Raw genomic sequence first — 18,729 nt, forward strand, 5'->3', positions numbered from 1 at the left:
TGTTGTGATGCATTCAGCATACACCCAGAAGCAGAAGGATTAACAGCAGTTATAATTTTCATCCCAAGCAGTTTAAGTGAAGGTGCAAGCCTTACTCATCAAAATGGTGGGTGCAGAAGTTTGCAGTTGTATATCCCATAATACCACTTGCAGAAACTTTTTTTTTTCTTAAACCAGAACAAATTTGTATTTCTCACTATTTGGAAAGCCTGGCTCGTGTGACCACACCATGACAGTCACACAACTAACAAGCATCAGCCCAACTCACAGAGCCCCCTCCACATCGCCTCATGTATTCCATGCAGGAGTTCTTCTGTGGCTCAGGCAAGGAAACTTTCTTAAACAGCACATCCTACACACATAAAAATGACATTTACAAAGCATTTCTTCTTTTACTTATTTGTTATAATCTGACTTCAAGAGTCCTTAGCCCTGCAATAACGTAGTATGCATTATACACCTTAGCTTTACCAATGTTGTCACAGCTGCACATAATTTTTTCTAAATAACACTTAAAGCACAGAGCTCAATTTTGAAAGCCTTGCAAGACTGGAGTTGTGGGTAATCTGAAGACTAAGTCAGCCTATTTTTATTATATTCTTAATCTATGTAACTACTACTAAGAATAACATATCTGCATTTGGTGGAGTTAAGTGAATTCATGTTGCTTGAGATCACAATTCTGTCTTGGGCTTCACCTTTGCTGCTGGCATCAGCCAGGTCTTCCCCTGCAGATCAGACACGGAACAGGCAATAAGAGGTGAAAGCAGTGCTGTCATGAGAAGACAGTAATGCTCTGCTCTTTTCACAACTCTATTGCTGACCTCCTGGAAAAGCTGAACTACTACTGCTCATGCAGCAGCTGCTCATGGCAAGGATATTCAATTGAGCCCATATATTGGTGAGACAGTAGAAAGCCTCACTGTGTTGCTCTTCTGCCCCTTTGCCACTTGTTAGTATATGTGAGGTGTGAAAGATGAGTCCCATGACCACGACCACGCCATGTAATACAGGCTTGTGAGTATGTTCCGAGTAAGGCCCAAGCCAATGGACCTCCTGGGACGAGGATCAGATCTTGAATAAAGTATTACATGCTCCTCTCATCTTATCTTGAAGGGTAAACACAGAACAATGACACAATAAATGCAAAACACGAAAACTCACCACATGCAGTGATAAAGGTATGATTTCAGCTTTCCTAAAGCTAAGCTGTTAATCTAGTTTGCCACAGGAAAATCCAATATTTACCAAGCAAGAACGTTCTTTGCTGTTTGAGGCACACATGTAATTTTCAGCTTTCTGTCCCTGACAATTGCACTGCTCTGCAGCGTCCACCAATTTTCCCATTCACTTAAGAGCTCAGCAGTAACTTCTGTGTACACATCTAAAATACACTGAAGGGACTGCTGAGCAGGAAATAAAATAGCATATCAGCTGCATATTACCATCATTGTTTGACAACATCTCATAGAACAAATGTGTCCAAGAAGCAAGCTGTATGTCATTGCACAGGCAATCCTGACGCTATTGTATAACAAAATAAATTATAAAGGTACAATTTCACCTTGAAAATGGCTGAAACTCTGTTTGTTTGATGTGCAAATAAGTAGCATTCCAAATTACCCTTCACTTGTGTTGCAGTTACTCCTATGACCCTAAATGATAGGTGTTGGAGAATCGCTTACAGCCACGGATGGTGCAGTCAGACCCACCCATTTCTGTTCCATCTGAGTGCCCTCACCAATTGTGAGCCATGTTAAAAAATTAAAAAAAAATAAAAAATAAAAAAAAAAAAATCAGAATGTGCTGTCAGCTCCATCCTCTGATTCTCTGGATTGGTTTGATTCTGCCAGGCTGTTGCTTATTACTACAGGCAATGTGTGCAGAGTGTATTTTTATTTGATATTTCTCTTCCCGTTGTAGACTAGTGCAGCTCTAGAAATAGACTAAAGCCTCATTATCCATCCTGACACCTACACGCTGTAGTGACTGATTCACTCGGATCTTCTGTGCAACTCTTCCTATCTGTCTTGGCAAAGGCCAATGATTCCTTTAGGCTACTAGTCCAACCATTTGGAAGTTGTCTTAGCTGATAGCGCCGAGGAATTGATAATATGACAGTGCCAGTAATTTCCTGAGCCTTGCATTCTTAAATCTTTGCAATGAAGCAATCCCACAGAAGTGCACTGTTCTCTTGCCACTCCATTGTAATTTTCCTGTAGATGCCTAAACCTGCTATGGCTGCGCCACCACCATTTGGAGGCAAGGAGACCATGTCATTGCTGGGAGCAGGAGGTCCATGGGCTGTTGTGCAGTTGCAGAAGATGGCTTTTGCTGCTCCTGACAGAAACAGTTTAGAATTCAGTTCTGCTTCTCTCTGTCACACATGTGGACCTGAAATCTTCTGGGCACAGAAGCCCATAAAATCTGGCTGTTTCATTTCATAAGAATACCTTTAAAAATGCTTTTTTTTCTGAAAAACAATGTTTATATTCTGTTTACATCAAAAGGGAAAAACAAAACTACTATAACCAGTTCCTAGCAGTGACTTCCACCACATTTCCTAGGATAAATTGTTCCTCGTAACTGCAGTCTGGATGCCGGTACAGCAGGGTGCAGCACAGGTCACTGCTGTTATTGCTGTGTGTATTTCAGTGGCACCCAGAGACCCCCACTGAAGGCAGGACTCCATTACAGTGCACTAACACGAGCAGGACAATTTTCTGCCCTAAGCTTACTTTCTTAATAGGGAAGCTAAACGACAGACAACAGATCCCAAGAAGAGAATACCACAGCTCCCTTGACTCCCTGTCTGTGTTTTATCTACTAGACAAGTTACAGCTTTCAGGGATACATGTGTATGTATGTTTTGTATTTACGTACTGTACAAAATGCACTGTCCTAGAAGTGCAGCCAGGGCACGGATCTGACTTCCACAGGCACTGTCATTCACCCAGCACTCCATTACATGTTCATATCTGTTTGAAGACTGCAGTCCTTCCCCACTGACCCAGTCTGCTTTGTTGTTTCAGCCTTTCACGATTCCCAGAGTGAGATGTGGCACCTTGCAGACAGGACACGGCCCAAGCTATGTGCTCTTGGGAGATGCTGCTCCCATGTCACTGCAGAGATCAGAGCAAATGTGTTCTTTGCAGCCACTCACTCATCTCACCAGGCAGGAGGAGTTGGGCTTATGGCTCAGCGAGCAGCAATGGCTTCAGTAATTTGCTCACAGGCACCTGACATCTACCCCAGCCATCCCGTTGTGGGCGCAGACACCTGAATCCCGGACTGCTGCAATATCTGACTACTGACAAAATGGTTTGGTGCTGCACCAGATCCTCGGGCTTTCACAGCCTTCTGATCTTCCTGCTGCTCCAGATCCTGGTTAAAGCTGGCACTGCCCTGGCTGATAACTTAAGGATGGGAATTCTGAAATTCCAAATGAATCCCAGCAGAGAGGGCTGCCACTTGTATTCCAGAGTTAGATCTGCCAGATGATTTCTTCAGCTGAAAGAATTTCTGCCCATCAGGAAGAGCTGACTGCTGCTCTGAGCTGGGAGATGGCTTGCAAGTGATTCCAACAGCCAGAATTCGAGTTCTTGAAGAGGAGACAAAGCCTTCCTCAAAATACTGGGAAAGTGAAAAATCTTCCACTTACCAGCCAGTATTCATTTGCAGCATTAGACATTTCTAGACTGATATTCGTACCTACTTTAAATCCTCTAAATGCTCACGCAAGGTAAGTAATAAATGATGCTATCACCTTTACAGATCCGGAAAGACTTAAGAGGATGCCTTGGGTACCAGACAGCAGAGCTGAGCACTGCCATTTTGAGACCAACAGCCATCAGAACACAGCACCTTTTGTAAATGGGGGAAAGGGAGAAACAGAGGTAGGATCTGAGTGGAAGATGGCAGTCTTACACCTGGCAATTCAGAGACTGATGCACCTAAAAATGAGCAGTGCCAGTGTCAGGGATGCACAGACAATTACCTGGTGAAGACTAGGCTTGGTCTTAAAATTGTAACACCAAATAATTATTCCTATGGGGAGAAAACCACTTTTGTAACAAAAACTAATCAGAAAAATTACCTTAAAGTAACAATTAACCCAGAAAAATTAAGGAAAAATAACGGGTTAAAAGTCTTTAGGAGTTCAAAGAAGCTGCTCAATTAATCAGAGTAATTTCTTTGCAGCATATAATGGCTAGGCAGTGTGCTGAACGTAACAGACCTGCAGGCTGATTTCAAAAGACAATTATTCTCCTTTCACTAGTAAACAATATTTCCTATTTTTTTTCCCTTTCCTTTTACAGCACCTCCTTCGCAAGTAACCTTAAAATATTCAAAGTAACTTTGCATCTAGAATTATTTCCCCCTGTATTTGCAGATTATATCTACACCTCTGAAACTCAATCTTAGATAACCAGACACAAGGGCAGGCCTCTAACGACAACACCTCACCTTGGCTATGCCTTTGGTTGCTGCATTTCAGCAGAAAGGAGCACCACCACCACTCTCACTACACATCACATCGCTGTGCCAATTTTCCACCCCCAGTTACTGAGGTCTGCAAACAGCACAGGATTACTTGCTCTGGCTTCAGAGCACGAGACATTCTCATTTCTTTAAAAAAGCTCAAAAGGAGTGGAAAGAATGATGAAAGCCAAAAGCTTTCAACCATATTCTAAGTGGAAAGAGCAGCAAAGCAAAGCAGTCCTGGACAGAGACTGAGCAGAATTTATATGAGAGATTATCAGGCATACAGGTTGAATCAGCAGGAGGATGAGGGTAAACAGCAAGGAATCAAGATTAGTGTTACTGAACTGAATGAGAATTAAAAAATAGCAGTAAAAGAATAATTGATTCCGGAGATTCCAGGTAAATCCACCACAAAGGCTTTTCTTCTCTCTTCCTGTTTTTCTTCCTCTCTCTTTGGAGCAGAAGCACTTAATTTGTGCTAACTGCAGATATACGGCCCCAGGAATGAGAAAGGTTATTACATTTGCTTGAAAGAAGAGCTCGGATAAAGAGCAGCCGTTGTGATGTCTACGAGCGATGTGATGGTTCAGAAGGTGAAAGCACATTTCCATTTTAACTCTCCACTTATGCAGAGCTATTTAAAAACTGACTTTCAATTATTAAAAAAAAAAAAGGAAAGAAAAAAAGAGCAAAATTTCTGAAAGTCCAAATTTACAGATGCGACTTAATTTTTGTGCGGTCTCAGGTATGTGGAGCGGGATCAACCTTTTGACTGATGCAGCCAAAAGCATTTCAGCGCAGGATGATGGCATGGATGTAGAACAGAGCTCACACTCTGAATAACAACTAATTAACCTTCTCACCAGCCAGTGCCCGTTACTCTGCTCTCCTCATGGTTATCATTAAAACCCCACAGCCAGAGCAGCTGCAGAAATTACAAAAGCAGCGAGCAAAGTCCAGAGGTGTGGATATAACAGTGTGAAACCAGGGCACCCCCAAGCCTGGCTGACAAGGGTGGTCTAAGCACCCTGGTGGCCTACAGAACCTATGGCTAAGATCTCACCTGCAAGCTGAGGAGGAAGCTCACTGCCTTCCAGTAAAAGGGATCCACGTAGTCAATGCATGAGGGAGTCCTTCTGCATACATATGCTCTATGCGGGCTGCATGAGATCTTGGGAAGCTTCCTGCGCTTTGCTAAGTTGAAGCAGCACTTTCAGACATGTCTTGAAGAAAGGTTGGTTTTTTTTTTTTCCCCCTCTATTTCTATTCTTCTATTACGAATACTCTTCAATTAAGAAGTGATCTGTTCCATGCCTGCCTCTCTTGTGCCACTGCCATCTCTCATACTATCTCTTACACGTCCAGTTCTTCAAGGCAACTGAGCAGGTCCTGCATTAGTAACCCTATCTGGTTCCGAGTATGGGCTCATGGAGAAAGCTATGTCAGACCTTTGTCTGGGCTCTGCAACACGCCATGGCCTCCAGGCTCAGGCTACCAGGCCCTGCTCACCTCTGGCTTCATCGCTCTCGATGTTCTTCCCTAACTCAGAGTTGCTTCATTAGCAACCTGGGTAAGGATGCCCTCAGGACACCTTAAACCCCTCTAAGTCAATCTTGACACCAAACTGAAAGAAAATAAAGCAGCTCACTAGTTGAACATGCATCCAAATGCTAGGAAGCTTTGATTTCTTTTCCCAGCCGGGAGTGTTCTTCAGTAAGAACAATACGAGTGTGTCTGTTATTAACAATTAATTAGAATGATACATAAATTTGTGCTAAAATAATAACTTTTTGAAGGCTGAGACTTCATCAAGGGAAAGAAAAAAAAGCACATTCATGCATCTAACTTAAAAATGCGATGCAACCTTCTGAAATAAATAGCACAAAACAGAATAAACCTGTCAAAGGAGTAATATTCCAGTGTATCAAAAGACAAAATGCAATAACAAACAGATTTGAAGTGGGATTAAATCTGTTTAAAAAATACATTACCTGTCTACGAAACTAGAATATATTTCAGACAAAAATTGAACTGTCTTATATGAATTTGAGGGAACAAAAGCTATTAAAGAAACAGCTTTCACTTGCAGCAAAACTGTTTATGGTAAGAACTTTTTTCCTCCTAAACTTTCCCATTTCTTTTGCATGTATAATTTCATTGGTCCCCTTTCAGACCCAGATCCATTTTTGAGGTCTCTATTTTATCACATATTCATCTTCAAGGCAGTTCCCTTTTCCGCTGTTAATCCTCTGCAAAAAGCAGGACTGTCTTTTTCAATCTTAAAAGCATTTGAACTTCAGAGAAATCTCAGTACTTTTCTGCCCAGTATCACCACGGCTGTCCTTACGTGTGGTTAATAATTGCTGAGTAAGGAAAGTCTTATCTATATGGGGATAATCACGTAGTATGAGAAGAGGTGCATTCCTACAAAAATGTAACCCACTCCAAAACTGAAAACCCAACTCCCTCTTCCCACTCATTTGCATTCATCACACACCACTCTGTAATGTCCCAGTAGGTCATCCTGTGCACATCAAATTAAAGCAGTGGAAACTATTTCCACAAGATGATGTGTATTTCTCTTCTAGACTGAAATCTTCTGGAGCGATGCAGAGGTGCCAGTGGCAGTATTATGCAAGTTTACAACACAAAGGCTTTCATGTTCAAACTGCAAAACACTTGAGAAGCTCTGAGCTCCTCCATTAGTGACCTGTAAAGGAGCTTTACACCATTTGATTCTGCAAAGTCTCTGATTCCTGCAGAACTTTGTGCAAAAACGACTTACAGAATCAAGTCTTCATTTTCCTGTCATCATATCCTCAACAGTACCACTCAGCTGTTGGAGCTGAAGTGTAATCACCAACCCCAGGAAAATGCAGTAGTTACTGTAATGTGAAAATGCAGGAGCATCTCCATGCTTGCTCGGGTGTTCAGCCTCTACAGAGGGCCAACAGGGAATCCATGGGCCTCTTCAGTCACGCTCAGAGGCTCATATGGAGATTAAAGTGCTCCTTAGGTCTCCAGACAACCCTCTGCTAAGCTGTACATTTTACGTCAGTGCAAAGCAATTGCTACGTGAAAGTCCCCTCTATATTGCAGTTTGAACAGCTGTAAAAGCATTTTCCCATGCAAGCAAAACACAAAAAGAGAAGTCATGAAGCTGCTCAGACTTCTGGAAGTGGCAGCAGTCTTCCTGGTCCTGAGCTGATAATCACCTGTGCTCAGGAGGCCGGGTGGGTTTCGTGTGGTCGCCTGTTGCCTACCCAGCACTGCTAAGAACAAGCAAAATCATTTCCAGGCAGCATGCACAAGAAAAACAAAAGGAAAAAAAAATAAAAATGTACCTCGTAATGGTTATTAAAGTTCCATTCTTTCATTTGCAAGAACTCACATTTTTTAGAAAAAGAAGAAATAAATATCAAGAGATAAGGAAGCATTAATGAGCCCTCTGCCTCGGTTTCAATTACACCGTGAAAATAATTTAATGCACTTTAAGAATACAAGAGGTAATTGCTCTCTCTAGTAAGAGGTTGCAATTTTCTCTAATAAAGTGTCAATATAAATATGTTGCTTTAAAACAAGGAGAACAACCAAGTTATTTCAGAAAGAATGGGACACATTAAAGCAAATGCCATCATGGAAACCAAATGGCAAAATTAACAAACTGGCTGAGTGAAAACTGTATGGCAGAGAGCTGATAAACAGAATAATAAACTTATTTTTAAAGAATGCCTAATGCTATGATATGCATCCAAGCAACTAATGCTATGAAAGATGACATTACTTCAGTAACTTAAGAAGAGAAGCAGACCATCCGAGGAGAGGTGGTTATGACTGGGAATGGTCGGAAATCTGAGACCAACAAAACTGGAAATAAATACACACGTCGATACAAAAGGTTAATAATGTGGATATGAAACATGCTGGCAAAAGAGGGAATGGCTACACAGACTGGACAAACGCAGACTGCTTTCTGATGGATTGCAAAACGTGACCTCAGCAAATGCTGGTGCCAAGTCCTTGCCGTTGGCCCATGGACATTAGTCAAGCCCCCTACTGAGGTGCCAGAAGGAAGGAAATGTGCTCAGCAGATGCACTTGCCCACGTGGATATCTACTAGCTCTGCTCTGAAGGCTGCTGTACTTGGAGTCATGACCTTCTGTTCTGAGATGCTGAAACCCACCCCTGACATTTCAGCCAAAAGATGAACATCAGAGAGGCAAACCGTTGACAAAGGTCTCTCTTGGGACCAAAAGGACCAAGGTAACCTGAGCAGGAGCAGCAGGCAGGAGAAACGTGCAGAGAAGTGCACGTGGCAGATGAGATGCAGCTTCTGAATGGAGGGAAGCTGAAATGACAAGGGGTTATCTGAAGTCTACTTCATAATGAAGGTCTCAGCAACACAAAAGGGGAGGAGAGCAATCTGAGAAATGTCCAAAACTCTTAATGGACTAGAACACTTTTAAAAGAGTTATCTGAGTTCACTTTATTGGTTTTCAGGCAATGGGACATACAAAACAAATTGCCTCCCAGCCTGCTGAAGCAGTGACAAGTAATTAGAGCTACGCAGCTTCTGAGCAGGTGCCTTGCAGCAACACCCAAGATGTGCTATAATCCCCCAGTACCACACTGCCTAACACATTTTATTGCTTAATTACTCCCACACTCCCGTTTACTGCCCTTGTTAATCCGGTACTTGAAGAGAACACTTGCCTTGCTTAAACATTCCTCAATTCTAATCTCCCTGCTACTGGCGTAAATCAGAACTCATTTCACTGACATTAACGGAGCTACTGGAGTGTCATGTATCCAGGAATGGAACAAAATTACACCAATAGCCAGAAATGAACTTTTTCTCTGGCATTAGCAGTATGCATTCACTTTTTTTTGCATCAATCTGCAAAACAAAATGCACTTTCTCTCTGGTACGAACTGCAGCTTGAGAGCTGTCAATGCTCAGATCAGCCTAGCTAACTTCAGCTTAACTCCAGGACATTCATTCTCCTTGCTTGTTATGGAGGACACCACACTGGTATCCCTGCTAGCAGCTCAGAACATTCTGTTGGAGGCACACTGCAGCCTTGCTCTTTCTATCCTCAGAAAGACAACGATGCAAATAAAGACAAATACATGGCAATGCCACTAAAGATCTAATGAGGAGACAGAAGACGACGTAGACACAATAGGTCAGACAGAACATCCCAACAGTCAGTTGTTGGCCACATCACAACATTATTACAGATTTGTTACTGTCTCCATCTATTTCCACCCCAGCAGAGATGGGGCAGATAAGAAACCCCTCTACAGGTGCTCAGATGGATGTAGAGTGGCTGAGTCCTTCTGTCCACATGGAGTTAATGTGGATGGAATTCAGCCCTACGACAAAGAGAGATCTTCAACTATGGAAAATTTCCAAACCACAGAACCACTGTTTAGCTTTGGTTCAGCTGCCCATACATCACAGGTGCCAGCAATGGACTGTTAATGGACCGTTAAACTATTAAGACTGTAAATTCACTTGTGGTGCTACACTGCTTGTGTGCTGCAGCCAATACTGTACAATTAAAAAGCCAAAATTGGCATGAAGCTAGCCACAGCCACATTCCAGTGTCCTTGTCAATGGTCAGGCATTGAGAAATACAAAACAGCAAATCACAGAGTAAGGACAAGGAAAAAAAGAAAAGAAGAAAAACAGGATTTCCAGACTCCATGTATACAGAAACAAGACATAAATCAAAAGCAATATCCATCAAAACAGTAATAAACACTAGTGCTACCATAATTTTTTTTTTTTTTTTTTCCCTTTCCCATTCACATCAATCAAGAAAAATCCTAAACTATAAGATCACCAAAAAGCTCTAAGCATCCCCAGGCTTTACCCATCCCTCTGATTTCTCTTGTCAAATTAGTATTAGGAAAAGGTCACTTTTTAAAAGGAGCTGGAGTTCAGAACATCAGAGTAAAGGCAGCCTGTCACCTCTTCTTGGTGACCCAACAGGTTAACAAAAATTAAATCCATTTGCAGAAGGCAGCTCGGGGTCAAACACTTATGTGAGTCTTTCCAGCAGTACTCAAATCAGGCAGTGCAAATCAAGAGAACACAGAAGAATAGGACTTTTTGAGCTATACAGGTGTTTTTATTCAAACAATAATCACAGAGCAAATATATTTTTAGTTAGAACAACAACTAACTCACATTCCTCCACTATCTCCAGAAATAGGAACCACTAAAGTAGAAGAAACTATAGGACTCCAGAAATGAATCAATCTAATTTCTCCAAGCTGATGAAGAGCCCTCCAGTCACGCTCTGGGAAGACCCAGAGGAGAATCTTTTCACACAAACTTCACCCACTCCTGCTCTTTATATCTTTCTACCACCAGAAGGCCAAAGGAAGATAAATTTGCAATGGTCACACCACTACCCATGGGCCAGGAAAACTGCAGGGGAACGGACAGGAGACTGAGACACAGAATGTTTGCAACCCAGAGCAACGAATTAAACGAAGATATTACAAGGAACACTTAAAGAGGAAACAACGGGAGGATATAGGGTCCACCAGAGCCACAGATGAAGGGGAGAGGGGACAAATGGCTCATCCTTGGCTGTCAGTGGTGACACAACTGCTTACAGCCCTGCCAGCCTGCAGCACCAGCTCTCTGATGGCAGCTGCAGGCAGTGCAGCACCTGCACCTCACACCCTGCTGACAGTAACACTTCTGGAGAAGTCTTCACATAAGGGCAAAAAGAGTCCTCTGCTGCTACTTAGTAACTGCTAGTTGGGGCTTCTTTCATCCCCCCAACTCCTCAGTAAGTGCTGTAGCAGAAGCGCACATGAAAAATTACCTAGAAGGAATTAATTTCTGCTACTGCTGCAAAACAGAAAGGACTAAAAAGAATGGGAAAAAAAGAAAAACAAAACAAAACAGGGTGATGCTTCTTAAAGAAAAAGAGCCATGGGTTTCTACCCATTTCTTTTCAACTTCAGGAAGACTCCATAGGCAGTAATGGAGTTATTCCACGTTACAACAAAGCAGCAAGGGCACAGGATGCATTCCTGAGGGTTAGAAAAGGAGAGTTACCTCCAGCATGGCCCACAGCAATTACCTTAGCATTTCCTTACAACTCATTTTGAGACCAGATACGTGTTGAGGAAGCCTTTTTACAGCTACTTGGTTTGTGTTAGGAGTAAATTGCTTTACTGACACCTTTGCTGGCAAAGTATCCTCTGGGGTGACTTCGAAGTCCTTCGAAGAGTTGTTAAAAGCAACTCTAAACTCCAAGAAGTAACCCAGACATTGTCACCGTTGGTTCCCCAAGAGCTACATCTTGTGAAACAACCTGGGGATCAAAGCAGTGTGTCTTAACGTATTGCTGAATCATTTGTATTGGGTTTGCTCGTGATGATGTCAGGTCTATTCTGAACTTAATGCGATGAAAATAAGAAATATTCTCCATGAGTTCACTGCATCATACCATGAAAATGGTGTGATGTAGAAACTGTGCCCCAACGTGTTGAAGGTCAGGTTTTTCAAAACCCATTTAAAAGTCAGGTTTGCCTGAGATCTCCTTTAACTTATCTGCACTGTGTAGTTATGGAGAGAATGAACTTAGCAGGAAGCTTTTTCAATCACATTCTGCCAATAACAAGAGCAGTCCTCAGGGCAGGAAAGCAGTTGATAGAACAAGTGAAAACAGGAACCACAAAGAGAGAGAGACCCTGTCTTGAGAAATAACAGGGCCTACGCATATAGTGAAGTGGTTCTGGAAACTGACATTCTGCCTTCGATATTTTCCTTAAAATATAAAACTTTTTGAAAAGAAGCTTCTTCCCTGAGTAGTAGCTGTAATCTTGTTGTGTCACCACTGCAGCTTTCATAGTACTGGTGCTGTGCTTTGCAGGGAAAGGAAACCCACATACCTTTAGTCGCCAGCCGGACGCAGTTGATTTTTGTTTCCTGAAAATCAACCAAAAAAAAAAAAAAAAAAAAAAAAGAGAAAAAGAAAACATCAAGGTGTGTCATTGGCCTATCTGCAATAAACATATTTCTCATCAAGAGTCACTAAAACACATAAGCATTTTTCTTACACTTCATCACTGAAAGTACCACCAACCGTTTGAATGGCATAGAACACTCCATACTAATGGGTTTGCATACAGCTGCTTGCCTGACTGCTGGGAAGTTGGATGTTTTTCCATACTCAATGTGAGGAATGGGCACCACGTAATGGCCTGATTTACTAATAGAATTTACCAGCTAAATGGCCTGATCTGTAGTAGGCAGACAAGCATTGGGTCAAAAGTACATGCAACTGTACATACAATTTTCACGCACCATTACCACAGATTTTGCAAATTGGGTATTTATTTAAACACATGGCAAACAGACACCTAAGCAGTCATTTGAATATTTCAGCCCTCTGATATGTATGTGAAGCAGAACAGCATGTTGTATGGCTACTTCTGCCAAATGAGCCATTCAAACACAACCCTGAGCACCACGGCTTTTCATTGCAGAGCTGGGATAAAACCCAACGCTTTTGTTCAGTGCACCTCAGAGTCCCCAGATCTGTGTAAACAGGAGTTTGGAGCTGAGCAGCAGCATTGTGTTATTTGGCTTAGCTAAAGGCATCCTCCTCAGGCCACTTCCACTGAAAACAAACCCTTTCTGGTATCCCCACGTTTTCATTCTGCAGCTCTTACTGGCAGGGGTTGCTTCTGCACGATGCGTGATCATCATCCAAATCTTCTGTGTTCCTTTGGTTAAAAAACTTTGTCAGGCAGTAATCTGCTGCAGGGTGTTCTTAGCACTTTATGACTTTACATGCTCTTGTGCATGTCTCAGGTGTAATGAATACTGCATAAATTACTGCGTGTGATAATGCCACATTAATATGGATGCTGCCTGGCTCTGGAAACAACAAATACACTGCTGAGCACCTTGCTCCATCCTCAAGCAGTTCAACAGAGGCTGTAAAGAAAATCTGCAACCAACCCTCAACTGCAAACAGGAAGGGGAAAACTGCAGACATTGCACGGGGAAATGCAGCACCAGTTCCCCCTGCACCCTTATCATGCACTCATTGACTAAACTATTCCTTATTCCAGTAAACCCAAGGTATCTCTCTTTGGTTCACAAACTTCTCTCGCTCACAGAGCAGCTCTGCACATCTTGTACAACTGCTGGCACTGCAAAGCCAACAGAGCTGCAGAGCACTGCTGCACAGCCATCACTGCCTCCTGTATAATCAGCCTGAATTGCCAGCTATTCTGGAAACCAACAATCTCTATTACTAGTGATGTTATATAAAGCAGGAAAAACATAGCCTTATTTTCAGAGCACAGCCTCAGCAGATAATGCAGGGAGTCAGAAGACATCTGATGCACTTCACAATCTATGCAAAGATGGCCTGGAAAATCAGCAATGACGAATGAAATATAATTGATATCAAGATAGTACTGCTGCAGGCTAAAAGTAGGTGGACACTGGCACACATTGCACATGCTTGTGGAAAATTTTCTTGTGCGTCTGTTGCTTTCTGCTAGCTTCAAAGTGCAACAAAAGGCTGGAGAAATTAGTCAGTGCTGAGAAGAGGTGACAAAACAAAACCCAAAACCTTGTTAACAATGCTGTAATTGATCTCATTTGAGCATGTGCGTATTCCTGCACGTTGCCCTCCCACGGGGTAATTTGAGAAGACAGGATGCGGTGTGTTCTGTTTGCATTTACATCTACTTATTTAGCCCAGACAATTGTAGTTATTAGAAGACAGTGATCAGGCACTGCCAAAAGCAAGGGCAATCAATCACCAGAGGAACAAGACATCTGGACTTAATTTCAAATGGTGTCTTCTAAGGAGAAAAACATAAAAGAAACCTGCACAGCCACCAGGCATCAGCTACTAGAGATGTTGGAGCCTGAAGTCTGTTCTCAGTCCGTACTCCTGATGAGGGCTGATTATTGCTTTGATTTCCATTGAGCACCTCATTGATCAACCCACTGCTCCTCTCTTTCACGTCTCACAAAAAATGAGACCTCCTTCCACTTACCGTATTTTTCTTTGATTAATACTGAGAACTGTTTGTCTGAACTCCTTTGTCAATACACAGAACAATTTTTTTTTCTCAAAACAGTGAAACCATTTGCCTATAATCACATCTGCTCTCTGGAAAAACTCTCCTGGATTTAGATGAGGTGTTCACCAGAGTAAAGATGCTTCTGCTTAACCAATGGCAAAAGAGGAATAGATAATATACACAGATGGCTTGAAGGCATTACAAGAAAAATAATGAAAAAAAGGAAGAGCAAAAAACTTTTATAAAAATAGTTTCCTAAATTTCAGTCTCCTGATTGTATCCATAGGCTCTTTCAAGTACTCTGATAAACTAATCCCATTCAATCCCATCACAGAACTTTCCCAAACCCAACCACAGCCAAGACCCTGCTCCCACCAGCTCCAGTAAGATGCTTGCTTTGTGCTACGGCTGCAGGCACACAAATAACCCAGTGTAAGATCCCAGAACCACTGCTGCTTTGTGCTCTGGGCACTGCCAGGCTATGCTATCACAGACAGGATATGTGTAAGCAGTAAGGGAACAACGTAGGGATGTTTTAACCTAGATCCTGGAACTGGACAACTGTTTCATTTCAGACCCACATCCACATGCCAGGAGCTTATTCTGGCATCACACTGAATTCTCATTCTTTTCAATATAGTTTGTTTCTTTCCTTTTCAAAGAAGGAGAGCTGATGCCATCTACTAATTATTTAGACTCCAAAATATGCATTTCACTGAAGTGCACAGGATGATAACAAGACAAGTTCTGCCTTTGTTTTAGTACTTGGATGGGAACAACTTTCTGCAGGAAAGATCTATGAGGGCAGAAGGACATATGTTTATGTGACAGCTGCATCTTCACAACCTAAAAGGCCAAATGATTTTTTTCCTTTTATTTTAAAATGACAGCTTGCTGTTTACAGACTATGAACAATAAAATAAGCAGAGCTTTTTCATCCATCTGTTTTCACACCCATTTTTTTTTTCTTTCCCTTTCCTTGGCTCTGATTATGACCCTGCATTAGCTCAACAGTGCATTCCTTGGCTGAAGCAGTCACTGCCAGCACCTGCACATACCTGTTGCCTTCAGGTGCCACCCTGCCACAGGTCTCCAGACAGCCCCACCTGGGGACAGGCAGTTTTAACTCCTGCTGCTGCACAGACAGGTAATTACCAACCTCCTACTTGGCCTCAGCCACAGCACTCCATGTCCCAAGCCTGTATCGAGCATGCTTGTAGGCAGCTTGATCCCATGGGACAGGCACTGCCCTTCCATCCTCTGAACTTTCCATTGTTGTTCTTCAGTTTTTCCCATAAGTCTCTTTCTTATTCCACTGAGACCAATTGTTTGCTGTCCTTAAAAATTAATCACATGCACAGAGTGTGCACAGTCTATGGACTCCCCTATAATTTCTACTGCCAGAAGGAAACTGCTAGTTCTCCAGGAGGCTCAGCTAAACCCCGTATTGACTTTCCAATTATCAGTTATTTTTAGTATCTGTGTTATCTGGAGAAGTGAGCTTTAACAAAGTGGTTTGGGCTTTTATTATTTACAACAGAAAGTGATTTCAAGGATATTTAGTTTATTCAGTATCCGCATCTCCCAAACTCAAGGATGACTAGACGAACTTATTCATACAATGAATAAGACTACCATCACTCAGCTTCGTGTCTTCTGGCTCAGGAAGGCCAGACAGATGTGGAAACAAGGACTTACAAAGAGTGAAGTGTATCCACAGCTGCTTTACTGCTGCTCCAGGAGCTCCAGCATGACAGTAAGAGGCAGTAAACATCACTGGACAAAATGGTACAGTTGAAATCACTGAGTCCTCACAGCTGTCTGTTTGCAAAACCAATGCAGGCAGATTTAGTAGCACACTGGTTTTCAGAATAGACCTTGCGCTGAAGTACCTCACTGGCTCTTTGTGAGCCATCTCCACAAGGATGAAGGTCATCTTCCTACTGGCAGCTCTGCCCATGCCTCCAAAATCTTTCTTAAGTATGTGAGTAGACCTGTTAGCAACCAGGAATCCGGCCTGAAATCCCCTGATAATGATAAGCTGCCCGATTGTGCATGTAGTACAAGTCATTAGAGTGGAAAAAAAATCAATGAGAAACTCTGTAGAGTCCATCATTCCTTCAAAAATAATATTCTCATTGATTCCTGTGCTGCCACTTTTCACAAAGCTGGCCTGAACACATCATTCACCTGTTGGACCACCAGGCTGCAGGAGCAGCTGGCAGCATCCCCCACATCATCTCCAGCTGTGCTACAAAGCCTCCTGCCTCACCTCCCATTTAGAGGAAAAATGGCCAAGGGTTATTGATTGCAACTGTGCCAATACAGATTTCATTTTAACTCAATGACGTAAAGCACCGGAGCTACAGGAAAGATTTTTAGGAAGCTCGGTTTCCTGAGCTGCTCAGAAGTTCAGGCAGCACCCCAGGAGCCAGGGAATTCTCCCCACCTGAACGTGTTTGCTGGATCTCTAACTGAGCACCAACACCATCAATGGCTCAGACAAAGAACCTGGGGACAGCAAAATCTGTGACGTTTAACTCTGATTATTAATTCTGCATAATATCGCCGCCCAGGCCGCACCTTTCAGAAGAAGCACCACAGGGCTGTGCATCAGAGAGGCTGAGCTCAGGGTGGTTTTACAGGCTGGGAAAGCATCGTGCTCTGCCAGCAGCCATCTGTAGCAGGTGGCACCAGGACAACCAGCAAACATCACTTAGCTACCAGGCTGGGATGGCAGGCACACAGCTCCTGCCAGAACACAGCAAAGCCAGTTGTCTGCTCTTCCCTCTGTGTCAGTTCTTGCACTAACTGTCCCTAACAAATGATCAGTAGCTAATTGTGTTTCTCAACTGCCCTGTTATAAAGCCTAGAGTTTTTGTTTTCTTTTTCTCTCTTCCCCCCCTCCCCCCAACCCCTTTTGAACTTTGACACTTTCCAGTTCAGCATCTGGCTTTCAATTGTTCCTAGGTGGAAAACCCGCACAGTTTGGAAGTGTTTTGCACAACAAAATGTTCTGTTCTGTTCAGACCCTTGTCTGGAAGCAGCAACAGGCTGCCCAAGCTTCACACAACTGCCCACAGAACTCAGAGAGCGACAGCTGTCAAAAAACAAGCACCACACTGCACGCAAGAAGGCAGCAAAGCTCGAGATCTGATTTTGCAGCAATTTGCTGCACTTGTTTTGCATCCAGCTGTTAATTATGTCCCTTTCAATGCAACAATCATGGCTAATGGTTACAGAGCCGACAAGAACGCCAAATGAGCACAACCTTCCACACAGAGGAGATGTAAAATAACAATGCAGAATTCCTCTACCACCACCATCTCCTCCTAATCAAGCTTTTTGACCAAACACAGAATGTTTCCTCAAATTAAGCTCCCCCTGGAGCCCTCCATTTCCAAAGGAAGATGTTACGGTTCACTGCACGACGGCTTCTCATTGCAAGTTCCAGGTGTGCAAGAGAAGTTTCATCGTTCCAGATCTGTCAGTGATTAATGAAGCTATAGAATATCCTAATTAAAAAATGAGCTGCGATGCTCTGTTAAGCTTTTCATGTGCAAAAGAACATAAGGCTGGATTTTAACTGTGCTAAATTGTTACTGTCTCAGATATTTTGCAGATGTGCGTTATCTAAAAATGCCTTCCTGCAGCCATAATTTTTGGTAGGCTTTATGAAGACCACCAAACTGCCTCAGGCTGTTGATAAAAGTGAACACCCAGAACTCTTAAAAACAAATTATACTTGCAAACAGTTCTGGGTATGAAAGAAAACATTTACAGCTGCAAAACATCAGACGCAAATCAGATCCTAACATTTTAAATGAGCGCCTCAAGGATTCTATCAGGGCAAAACAAGTTCCACAGCTACTCACTTAATATCCATATTCTGCTCTTGGAAAATTCACCTATGTCTTTTTCCAGCAGCACTGCACTTTGAGGATACATCACCATATGATGTACTGATGTAAATTATTAACACAAGAGGCATTTGCTTGCTCAGACGTGAACTTGATGCTTCTCATGCCTTCACAAGCTGCATACAGACCTTTTGCATTACTTCTTCCTGAAAGGTCTTTCAGTTTCCTATCTGAGCAGCCCAAGTATTACCGACTTTTTTGAGTGTGGAGCAACCTGTCAGCTACAGAATTCTAGAAAAAGCAGGAG

General features: G+C 42.6%; 1 protein-coding gene across 1 annotated transcript in view; it reads right to left on the minus strand.

Annotated features, from left to right (window-relative positions):
- The window catches only part of PTPRT (protein tyrosine phosphatase receptor type T), a 308,933-nt gene that overhangs the window by 63,480 nt on the left and 226,724 nt on the right, over positions 1 to 18,729 (minus strand). Inside the window, exon 12 of the mRNA XM_042883615.1 lies at positions 12,406 to 12,442. Coding sequence (XP_042739549.1) covers positions 12,406 to 12,442 — 37 coding nt within the window. The remainder of the gene's footprint in view (positions 1 to 12,405; positions 12,443 to 18,729) is intronic.

This window comes from Lagopus leucura, unplaced genomic scaffold, assembly GCF_019238085.1.
Source record: "Lagopus leucura isolate 7727_CA_CO unplaced genomic scaffold, USGS_WTPT01 Super-Scaffold_100039, whole genome shotgun sequence".
Classification (NCBI taxonomy): Eukaryota; Metazoa; Chordata; class Aves; order Galliformes; family Phasianidae; genus Lagopus; species Lagopus leucura.